Below are 12,854 nucleotides of genomic sequence, written 5' to 3'. Positions count from 1 at the left end.
GGGTTTACCGTGAAATCACGGTGGGTATACCGTAGAATCACAGTGGTAAAATGGCACATACCCATCGTGTAACCACGGTGAATTCACGGTGGATCCACGGTTTTTTCACCGTGATTCAAAACTGCCAGGGGATTCCGCTAAGGAAATTGAAAGTTTTTAAAAATTCGGGAAGTTATTGGTTTCGGTCCGATTTTTGAAAATCGAAATTTATCAAATCTAGACGTTTCGAGGTTCTAGGAAGCTATTCTAACTAATTTCAAGATGGTGTCGGAGTGTATGTATGTAATAGGGCTGTGCGAATCTTGTTCGAATCGAATCGAGTCGAATATCGAATAGTTCGAAATTTTTTAAAATCTTCGGTAAATAATATTATTACATCTACGAAATTTAGTATTTATGGTTTTATTAAATCAAAAAACTATTAGAAGAACCTGGGGCACGAGGGCCCTCTTAAAAAATTAGGTAAATTTTTTTTTCATTTTCTATCAAGTTATGACCTCTAATGTTTTTATCATATTTTAGACTAATATATGGGGTAAAATGGATTACTCAAAAAAAAAAATTGCAACGAATAAATTATTTTTTTTATTTTCCGTTTAGTTAATTTTTTCGTTACAATTTTTTTAAGTGGTCCATTTTACCCCACATATTGGCCTTAAATATGATAAAAACATTATAGAGGTCATAACTTGACGGGAAATGAAAAAAAAGTTATTTTCTATATGTTTTTAGGGAGTTCTTTCGAGCTATTTGAACCTTTCGAACTAATCGAACCTTTCGAATTATTCGAATCTTTCGAACTATTCAAATCTCCCGAACTAATCGAATCTTTCGAATTATTCGAACCTTTTTAACTATTCGAATCCTTCGAACTATTCGAATCCTTCGAACTATTCGAATCCTTCGAACTATTCGAATCCTTCGAACTATTCGAATCCTTCGAACTATTCGAATCCTTCGAACTATTCGAATCCTTCGAACTATTCGGACCTTTCGAACTATTCGGACCCTTCGAACTGTTCGAACATCTCGAATATTCGAGGCGAATCTCGAGCATTCGCACACCCCTACTATAATTAATTAATGTAACGGGACGGTTAAGTCCACCTCCGTTTGACGGAAGGCCGATTCCTCACCCTTTTGGGCACACTTGCGCTGCGTAATCCCCTATCCTCTACCATAATATTATAAAATCGAAGTATGAACATAAGCTCACATTAGCTTACCCATTGGGCATGCAATGCATGAGGGTGCCTCACCAATAGCCACCACGAGATCGACCTCACTTGGACCCAAACACTCCTCCCATCTCAGGAAATAGAGAGACTCTGGTCGAAGCGGGGCTAGGAATGGGTCCCCCATGGTACCAATTCCATGTATTGGTAGACATGCTGTAGATTAGTGGTGAGCCGCAGCCTCCACTCATTACCCCAAAAAGGGTTTCTTCCATATTATGCTCACTCGAATTTTAGACAGCAGTTATATAAGCTTGCCCTCTGTCTTTGCCGAGTGATTATCACTGTATGCTAGTGATAGTGTTGTCTACGGGCTAGTATCCCTTAGAATTTTAAGACAGTCTGAAGAGTTGGTCTCACTTGCGCCGCGGTACCTATTGGCTTCCTGCAACTACGGAGTTGACGCATGTTACAAGGTGCAAAACATGCAGGCACCGCTAACGGTTGGAGTACTGGGCCCAGAACCCACGAAGAGGGTGGTACTCGCTAGTTTTGACGTCCCCTAGAGGGCGCCAAAACCACTTCTGGGATCAAAAGTACTTCTGGGAGTGTATGAATGTGTGCATGTACCTACGTAGGTATGTAAATATCTATAACTTTTAAACGGATGATGAACCGATTTTGATCGTCAAGGTGACACTTGACGCGGCTTGTAAATTTTTCTACAAGCTGTTCAAATTCAAGCTTGATCAGTAGGGTGTGTTTGGAGATATTCCAAAAATACATTTTTTTCAAAAATGTTTTTTTAGATAACTTTTAATTTACTCGATGAATTGATTCCAAAATTTAATCATCTCTAACTACATGAGCCCCGTCGAATGCCAGCTCAACCATCAAAATCGGCTCATTCGTTCAAGAGAAACTGTTAACGAAAGAATTAAAAAAAAAATTTTTTTTTAGTTTTTTTGAAATTTCTCAAAAATGACTAAATAAATCAATTTTAAAATCTAATCAGCTCTAGAACTCAATAAAACACGTCAATTGCCACCTCAACTGTCTCAATCGGTCAATTTATTTGAGAGAAATCGTTGCAGAAAAATAGTGAAAAACGTTTTTTTTTTTGAAAACAACGGCATACAGAAGTATTTTCGAAGTCGAAAATGTATTTACAACAATTTTTCGAGCTTAAGGAGCTCAAAAACAGCGGGAAGTTTTGGAGCGGGTCCGCAGGGTCAACCAATAGACAGATTTTTCTTTACACTACACCTAAAAACAAAGAGAATGAAAAAAAAATCCGGGCGTCGGTTGGCCCTGCGGGCCAGCCCCAAAACTTCCCGCTGTTTTCGAGCTCAAGGAACTCGAAAATATTAATGTAACTATATTTTCGAGCTCTTCGAGCTCGAAAATCGTCTTGCATGCGATTTTTTTTTATGAGGTTTTCAAACTCTAACAAGTTACGCTTTATGCTAAAGTTTAAAAGATCAAGAATCGAAAATCATTAATGAACAAGCGGTTTTTAAATTTTAATTTCCGATGATATTCAATAAACTAAACGTATTGAGGCAGAAATCAATGTCAGTGATCGAAATCAAGATTTAAATGAGTTTTGGCTTAGGTCAGAGCAATAATATGTAAAATATCTGGGAAAATTATTAAAAACTGGGTTTTTTCGATTTTTTCGTTGATAATATTGTAGTATTTCAACTTATAGTTAGTATCACTTATACTACAATGATAACACACCTATATTAGAAATAATAACACCACAATTAACAGCAGTAAAAGAATGCAAGAGCAATATATAGTTTATTGAATACAGATATGTTTGCTGTTAAGATGTCAATATAAGACTAACTGATAGTCGCTCATCTATAAAACAAAAGAAGAAGGCATTTGTTTTCTAGTTATTCAAATATTTTAAATCATCAATTTCACATTCGTTACACTACCCCCTTCTCAATAAATTATCGTCCCGATAAAGATTGTGTTGGGCGAATCGAACTTAATTGGAATTGAAATCATTTACAATTTTTGGTTCGATTTCCCTATGGTCCCAGCACACTCTATCTATCACCCTACAGGGAAAAAAACACCATAGCAGAAAAAACAACCCCGTAGGCTAACGCAAGGATAATAAAAAATTTTTAAAATAGTTTATAGTTTAATTGAGCTAAGAATTGATAAAAAAAATAAAATATTCTGCTAAGAAGTTAATCGACGCGCGTGACTCTATTTTCCTATTCAACGAATCAAAATAATAAAATTAAAAACTGTAAACCGCCGCTTGAATAATGGATCTTCAATGGGAATGGAAACCGGTACGGGATTGGAACAAGAACTCCTTCCTCTCCTCCTTGAAGGACTATGAATGGATTTCCGCCTTTTCCAATGAAATTGGAAATTTATCTGCACATAATAAAGAAAACAAAACGAGTATCTCTAACATTTTATTAAATTTTGTACTTAAACATATTTCATCGTTACATCTTATTATTTGTGAGTTGTTAATTTATAAACTTTCATTATGATCAATTCAATAATTTTCGATCTTACATGCTCAAGTTTCTACTGTTCGATTCATTCAGCTCATAAGCCGATATCGACGTTCTAATTAGCAAATTGCCTAACTTAATATTTTTCATTAGCTGATTCTGTGCGATTTTCAGATAGTAATAGTCAGAAAAAATATTATTTGAGTAATGTAGACAAAAATATTATGCATTTACTAGATATGGAATTGATTTTTAAGATTAATAGAAAATATATTATTGTGAACAGTTAATTACACTTAAATTAGAGTTTACCGTTTCCTAATCATATACATATATTAGGGTGCTCGTTTGAAATGGATATTTATTTTTTTTTTTTAGCTTCCCATTAAAAATCTTGTTCTACATGCTGAAATGAAAATTCAGTCTAATTTTAAGCTGTAACTATTTATTGTAATAACTGGATCAACGTCGTTGCAGTTTTTCTATGCTACAAGCATGTAAATCTCGATTTTTTTGTTTTTATTGAATAAAAATCAGCCTCATATTAACGTATCTTATTGGTTCAAAGTTTTATTTAGACAGAACTGTATGCTCTTCGAAAAAGCCACAATGTGCTTAGTAGTACCTTCAACTACAGTCCGTGTGGAAGCCTTGAAAGTTTGATTTCCTAAGAAATTGGTGGTTTTTTGTTAACTTATAACCGGTTAACTCTCAGGTAAAAAAGTACATTTTCTGTAGGAAATTTAATCTTCTACAAAAAAGTTCATAAAAGTTGAATTTCTAAAATCAATATTTAAAGAGATTTATGAACTTGAAGTAATTAAAATTCAAAATTTCAGCTATTAAATGTCAAGAGTCAATATTGCAAATTATTTTCATTTATTAACTTATGACAAATATTGATTGATATATTTTTGTAGAAAATATTAAATACTCATAATCATTTATTTAAATTATTTGGAAATACCCACCCATTTGCAATTCTTTTCGAAAAATCAATGATTAATAATTAGGTTTTAAGAATTTCCTTGAATTTTCAATTTCATTGAAAGCTAAAAAGTAAATTATGATCGAAAAACATGATTAATATGAATATTATATATTTATAAACCCGTTAATCTTCACATTTAGCTGAAATTTTTAATTTTAATTACTTAAAATTCATATGTCTCTTTAAATATTGATTTTAGAGTTTCGTTTAAAGCAAAGGGACCTGGTTCAGGCACTTTAAGAGTGACAGCTGAGGATATTCTATGATAACTAACATGAAATTTAATTTAAGTAAACAGTATTTTTTGTAATAAACGAGTAAAGAATTTTTAAATCAGGCCATAAGCGCAAAATCATTATTTGAAGCTAATTTATAATTTCAATTAATGTATTAAAAAATTATGCTTAAAGACCTAATTTCTGGCACTCAAAATTTCCTATGCTGTAGTTTTTGACACTGACGTTAGCCTAGTTTCTGACACTGATATTTAAAAATAAATTATTATTTGTTAAGTTTTGAGATGTTAAGTTTAAATAAACTAATATTATTGATTTCAAAAGATAATATTTTATTATGAACTAAACAATTTTTTTTTAACAACAACTTTTGTATCTTTTTTTCTCGGAGTTTTCTTTTTTTAATTTTTTTTTTTGGCTTATGTAATTGCTTCAATTTTCAATCTTTCTATGTTTTCCGTTCTTTATCATCTTCCAATTTCTGTCTCTTTACTTCTCTATTCTCGTAACAGGTTAGAATTTGAGGCCTATGAATGTGACGTACCTGGGGCATTCCACGCCAAATCGGACGGTTTTGAAAATTGATTTTTCCGATTTTCTTAATTTTTTGGTATTTTTTAGTACCCCTCAAAAGAGGTTTTCTGGTAAATTTTGAGATTTTTTTGATCAACGGTTTAAAAAGTATCGAATTTTCTAAAAAACTGCTCTTTTTATAGTTTTTTAACTTCCCGCTAAGAAAATCGACGATTTTCAAAAATTTCGGGAAGTTATTGTTTTCACCCCGATTTTCGAAAATCGAGTTTTCATCAGATGTCGACGTTTTGAGGTCCCAGGAAGCTATTCTGACTATTTTCAGAATGATGTCCGAGTGTGTGTGTGTATGTGTGTGTGTGTGTGTGTGTGTGTGTGTGTGTGTGTGTGTGTGTGTGTGTGTGTGTGTGTGTGTGTGTGTGTGTGTGTGTGTGTGTGTGTGTGTGTGTGTGTGTGTGTGTGTGTGTGTGTGTGTGTGTGTGTAAACTCTTCGTAACTTTTGAACTAATGAATCGATTTGGATGGTTGAGGTGGCAATCGAAAGAGCTTGTTGGCCATCAACTTTCCTGAAAATTTCAGATTATTTGATCGAATAGACTCGAAAATATTTGCGAATTACGAAAAAAAAAAAAATTTTTTTTTTAGTTTTTTATTGATTTCTCAAAAACGACTTATACGATCGACTTCAAGATCTAATCAGCTCTAGTACTCAATAAAACGCGTCGATTTCTACCTCAAACATCAAAATCGGATAATTCGTTCGAGAGTTATCGCGGGAGAAAGAAATGGTGAAAAACGGTTTTTTTTAAATATTTTCGAAACGACTGACGCGATCGATTTCAAATTTTAATCAGCTCTAGAATTCAATAAAACGCGCCGATTGCCACGTCAACTATCAAAATCGATTGATTAGTTCAAAAGATATCGGCGTTGAAAAGTTAAAAAAATAACATTTTATGTTATTTTTTTCGGATAAATCATAATATAACGTACTAAAATTTGCCTGATATCATACCAACTCATCTTTCTTATGGTTTCTTTTGATCATATAATGTCATCGAACTTGGTTTTTAGTTTAAATCATATTATCAACAAAAAAATCGATAAAACGTAGTTTTTAATATTTTTATCGGATATTTCATATTTTATTGTTTCTTACATGAGTCAAAACTTATTTAAATCTTGATTTTGATCCCTGACATTGATTTCTGCCTCAATACACTTGCTTTACTGAACATAATCAGGAACTAAATTTTAAAAACCGCTTCATTGATGATTTTCGATTCTTAAATTTTCAAACTTCAGCATAACAGGTAACTTGTTAGAGCTTGAAAAGATCGTAAAAAAACAATAGCATGTGATAGCATTTTCGAGCTCGAAGAGCTCGAAAATAGATCTACACTAATTTTTTCGAGCTCTTTGAGGTCGAAAACAGCGGAAAGTTTTGGGGCTGGCCCGCAGGGTCAACCGACGCTCAGATTTTTTATTGTAACTTTCGTAGTAATGGTCGAAATTCAATGATTTTTTTTTTTTCAAAATTTTCGTTCTTAGGTGGCCTTGACGGGAAAAAATACAAAACAAATATATGAAATGTTTTTAATCGATATTTTTGAATTTTAAATTTTCAACCGTGTTTTTAAAACTAGATGTATCCTTCGATTTTCTTGATAATTTTCTATCTAAAACTTCTATCCATCCTGCAACTTTTAAGTCTGGTCCGGTAATGGGCCTTCCACAGTTACTATTCTTTTTCGATTTTTGAAAATTGAAAAATTTTTTTTTTCGCTATAAATTATTATCAGTACCGACCCTGATGAAACGAAACGATTTGTGACGATTAAAACTGTTTTAATCGTTTCAAATCATCATGAATCGTCAATTAATGATTAAAGAGGATTAAAAACAATTAAAATTTTAAATCGTCATAAATCGTTTTTAATCTTCATGCAGGACCAAAAATTGCTATATATTATTTTACGATTAAAGACATATTCATGATGATTAAAAATTTCAAATCGTCATGAATCGTTTCTAATCTTCATGCAAAACCAGAAATTGCAATATTATTTTACGATTAAAGACGATTCATGACGATTTGAAAATTTTAATTGTCATAAATCGTCTTTAATCGTAAAATAATGTTACAATTCCTTGTCCCTTATGATGATTAAAGATGATTCGTGACGATTAAAAATTTCAAATCATAATGAATCGTCTTTAATCGTAAAAAATTTTTCAATTTCCGTTTCCGCATGACGATTAAAAACGATTTATGACGATTTGAAATTTTAATCGTCATTAATCGTTTTTAATCGTAAAATAATAAATCGTCTTTTGACGATTAAAGACGATTAAATCTTAAAAACCATGACGATTATGGCGATTAAAGACGATTAACGATGATTCAATTTTTAATCGTTTTTAATCGTCACAAATTGTTTTGTTTAATCGGGGGATTTTTAAGACTGTACACTTTTTTTTCTTGCATATTATAAATTGATTCCGATATTTTTTTGTTCTGAGTAGAGATTTAAAAGCAATAAGTAAAAGTTAATACTATTTATGAGCAGTCATAATAAATGTTTTTATTTATTAAGAAGCAACTATTTCGAAGCAAAAGAAACATTAAATTTGCTATGCAATACAGCTACAACCATAACCGGAGCTCAAAAATTTCATATAATTATTCGAAAAAGCGACGAAATTGTATTACAAACGTTTTCAATTCTTTCCGTGTTCTTTCGAAAATTTTACATTAACGATTGTTTTATGAACCATAGTACTCCCTAGTGAGTGTAGCTCCGTCGCTTTTTCGAATAATTATACGGAATTTTCGAGTTCCGGTAATGGTCTTAGCTGGATTGTATAGCAAATCTAATGTTTCTTTTGCTTTGAAATAGTTTCTTCTTATTAAATAAAAACATTTATAACTGCTCATAAATAGCATTAACTTTTACTTACTGCTTTTGAATCCCTACTCAGAACAAAAAAATATCGGAATCAATTTATAATATGCAATAAAAGCAAGTGTAGAGTGTTAAAAATCGGTACTGATAATTTATAGCGAAAAAAAAATTTTTTCAATTTTTAAAAATCGAAAAAGAATAGTAACTATGGAAGGCCTACTACCGGACCAGGCTTAAAAGTTGCAGAATGAATAGAAGTTTAAGACAGAAAATTTTCAAGAAAAACGAAGGATAAATCTTTTTTTAAAAACACGGTTGAAAACTCAAAATTCAAAAATCTCGATTAAAAACATTTCGTGTATTTGTTTTGTATTTTTTGCTGTAAAGGACATCTAAGAACGAAAACTTTGAAAAAAAAAAAAAAAAAAAAAAAAACATTGAATTTCAATAAAAACAAAAAAATCGAGATTTACATGCTTTTAGCATGGAAAAACTTCAACGACGTTGTTCCAGTTCTTACAATTAGTATGAAGCGTAAAATTAGACTGAATTTTTATTTCAGCATGTAGAATAAGATTTTCAATGGGGAACCAAAAAAAAAGAAATGTTCGTTTCAAACGGAGCACCCTAATATACATGTATAAGCAGGAAACGATAAACTCTTATTAAGGATATTAACTCTTCAAAAAGATATATTTTTTCTATTAATTTCAATTACACGTATTCTCCATTTTTTCTATCGTCATTGATTGCAGTTGATCCGCTTAAGAAATAAGCAATAGTTTTTTATTTATTAAATTTTTATCATTCTCAACCATTGTTAAAACCATTGTACTTACTCAATTGTAAATATCAGTCATTACCAATTAGTGTTTGATTTCTTAAACATGTAACTATTGAAGTTTTCGAATTCTTCCAGCTCAGAAACATTAGGATTTTTAGATTGCCTTACAAAATCAACTGTATTCCAGATTTTTTTTTATTTTGCTATGACCATTAGTACTAATATTATTTGTTTTAGTGCATGAAACTATTACTTATTTTAATATTTCTTAATCATTTTCAAGCTGAATTTCAGTATTGGCGTAATTTCCCTGACGGTTTTAAATCAGCCTGGAATCAGCCTGGAAACACGGTGGAATCACGGTGGATCCAGGGTGGTTACAGGGTGGGTTGGTGCCATTTTATCACCGTGTATACACGGTGGTTACATGGTGTTTCTACGATGGTAACACGGTGTACCCACCCTGATTCCACGGTGTATTCACCGAGATTCCACAGTGTATCCACGGTGATTACGCGGTGTACGTGGAATCACGGTAGGTACACCGTGTAACCACTGTGGAATCGCGGTGGATACACCGTGTAATCACGGTGAATACACCGTGTAATCACCGTGGAATCACGGTGATAAAATGACAAAATACCCACCGTGTAACCGCCGTGATTCCATCGTGTTTCCGGGGTGTTTCCAGGGTGAATCAAAACCGCGAGGGTTATATTCAACATTTTACTTTTTGCATATTTAACGATAAAATTTTTGCTTACTTCTTAGTGTTCATGGTATTGTTATGAACCAAAAATTCCTATTCATTTGATTCTCGTTTTTTTTTGATTCTAGGAAAATAAAACCAAGTCAATCGTCAGTGGAAGTTTTAAAGAAACAATTGAATTATTAGATGTTCAATTTACTGATGCCTTACATCGTTTATTAAATCGTATTATTACATTAGGATGTAATAATGACTTTGAAAAATTACTTAACGTTTTATGCAGGTATAGTTTATACTGAATTTTTGTGTGGAATATTGTAATAGTATTTGACTAACCCAAAAAAAAAATTATAAAATATTTACAGATTGGACTTTAATCTTTTTTATACTGATTCGATGGCTGATAAAAGTTCTGAGGTAACACAACAATATGAAATATCTGGCTGACAAATTAGAAAAAATTCTTTAATTATTAAAGATAAACGAACGTAACATAGCACTAAAAATTGCCGAAGATAATTTATTGTATTAATATTTTTATGGCAAAATTATTTTTTTAAATTACGTTTTTTATAAAGTATTAATAATAGTTATATTATACATGCTTAAATATACTATGCTGCAATAATATAAAAATAAATCCTCTGTTTGAACATCTATACTGTAATTTTATATTGATTTGCTTACTATTATATCTTATATCTTATATATATTATAAAAGAAGAGGTGTTTGTGCCTATGTCACGATTTGCAGTCAAAACTACACATCGCAAACGAATAGTGTTTGTTTGTGTGAGTAGCTATAAGTCTCCCGCTGTGCACTGGGATAGTTGGGAGTTGATGAGAGTGTAAAAGATACGAGGGTTCAAAAAAGATGAATTTTGGGAATGTGTCTATGATTAGTTGAGTGTTCTAGAAATTTCAGGAATAATCTACACTATAAAAAATAAGGTACTGACATCAAACTCCCTGAGAGTTTGACAAATTTCCTCTGTAGTGAAACCAAATTCGTTTGAACCAACGAAAACTATTTTATCTCGAGAAAATCATTTTTATTGAATTAAAATCTATTCCCGATTATGAGAAATTGCTTAAGCGTTTATGTTAAAGTTTTTAAGTTTGACCATAATTAAATTAACATTTGATTGAATAGTCAAATATATTTTTATTAAAGTTTAGATGTACTTGATTTAAAAATAAAAACTTGTTGAAGCAAACTTTTCAATTTTCAAAAATTTAACTGAAACTCTTGAAACATTAGGTTTGATAATTTCGTGTCAACCGACAAGTTTCTTGAGGAGAGAATCCGATGAGGTTGTAGAAATAATTTTACGCATTCACATTAAAACTGAAAAATATTCGACAAGAATATAAATGTATTCGTTACAATATATCGAAGGATATTTGAATGAAAGTCTTTATATTATCGATTCGATAGAAAAATTTATTTACAAAAAGAGGCACATATTTATCTCGTTTAGATCAATGTATTGGGAATCTTAACATGGGCGGAGCATAGTTTTTGAGCGCCTGGTGGTTTAAAGCGGAACTACTAATTGTAGGATAATTAAATCAGCTGATGTATCCTAGCACATGTAATTTTATTTTTAAAATATTTCAATCATATACATTTAAACAATTACACAATAAAAATGCATGTATCTATAAAAGAAATCTGTAAGTTTACATCTGGCACACCTACCAGTAGAAATTTTACTGGAGGAGTAAATATTATTGATAGTGGTCATGTGTTAAATTGTGGTAAAGTGGATGCGCATGGATGCGAGCGACACCAAAACGTCGGTCACTTTGTTCACGAAAGCGTCGACGTTTTAATAAAAAACGACGATGACTTAAAATATCAATAAATAAACTAAAAATAAAGAAGAATGTAGATGTACTGATTATAGGAATTGTTTTTGGTATAAGGAGAGGTATAAAATTCATATATGAATAGGTTAACAGTAAATAAAAAATGAAAACGATTAAACGCAAATGAGCGGATGTAAGTTATACTGAGCGTATAATATGTAGGATCGCATGACCGCTGACAAAGCCAACAGCGATATTATCGACACATAAGGGTACGACGATGAAATCAGAGATGGCGCAAGGACTTCGGAATTTCAGTCAAGAAAATATATATCAATTTAACATAAGATGTGCAAAGCTGTTAATCGATAGCGAGAAAAAAGCGCCGTCGTTTTATTGTGGGCGTCGAAAAAAACGTCGACTAACAATTATACTAATTTTTCATCTGTTAAATTTTCGTTTTTTTTTTTACTTTCTCTTGTCCTCTTCATTGAATATGCAATCTAGCTTCGAAATACCCGAAATGTTTAGGACTATAGACGTTATTATCTTGCAAAAATTGCAAAATAAAATTGTATCCAGAGCAAGAAAGGGAACTTCGTCGTTTTATTGAAAGCATAAAAAAAACGGCAAGTACAATTCCCAGTGAACACATGACCTTGTTTTTACGTCATACATAGGTCATAGAAATGTCACAGCATCTTATGTAAATTTGATTTCAATGTGACGTTTTACATGACTTTAATATGATGTAAAAACTTGACATCATATTGATGTAAGCTTGTCTCTTGTATGACGTCACAGTTATGACTTATGTATTACGTACGCTTGACATAAAATCTACATCACATTGTTATGTAGTAATAAAGTCATTACTGTATATCATAATGACGTAATTTTAAAATCATACATTTATGTCAGTAGCAAAGTCACGGTTATACGTAATGTTACGTCCAGCTCAAAAGCTGAACATTATTATTTCTCTTTTTTTTTATATATTTTACTTAAATTTATCCATTGAAAAAAAAAAATACGTGGCAACCAGATTTTATTTTTTTAATAACCCTAGAGTGATAAAAAATAATGTAGTTGTAAAATGTTTAGAATTAGTAAATTTGTTTGCTCTGACGCACGTAGAAATCCAAGAGCAAACAACCAAATGCATTTTTTTATGACCCCACGGGTCGCAATAGAATGAAGGCCCAAAGAACATTTAGA

General features: G+C 31.6%; 1 protein-coding gene across 3 annotated transcripts in view; it reads left to right on the top strand.

Moving 5' to 3' along the window:
* Positions 1 to 10,697, top strand: part of LOC103572876 (gamma-tubulin complex component 2) — a 109,347-nt gene extending 98,650 nt beyond the window's left edge. The window contains exons 7-8 of one of the 3 annotated variants that reach the window (XM_014443396.2): positions 9,953 to 10,107; positions 10,190 to 10,697. In XM_014443396.2, coding sequence (XP_014298882.1) covers positions 9,953 to 10,107; positions 10,190 to 10,271 — 237 coding nt within the window. In that variant the 3' untranslated portion in view covers positions 10,272 to 10,697. The remainder of the gene's footprint in view (positions 1 to 9,952; positions 10,108 to 10,189) is intronic. The other 2 variants (XM_014443394.2, XM_014443395.2) reach the window with 2 other exon arrangements.
* The last annotated feature ends 2,157 nt before the right edge of the window (positions 10,698 to 12,854 follow it).

This window comes from Microplitis demolitor, chromosome 9 (genome assembly GCF_026212275.2).
Source record: "Microplitis demolitor isolate Queensland-Clemson2020A chromosome 9, iyMicDemo2.1a, whole genome shotgun sequence".
Classification (NCBI taxonomy): domain Eukaryota; kingdom Metazoa; phylum Arthropoda; class Insecta; order Hymenoptera; family Braconidae; genus Microplitis; species Microplitis demolitor.
Note: the sequence above shows the minus strand (reverse complement) of the source record. Positions and strands in the feature narration are given on the sequence as shown.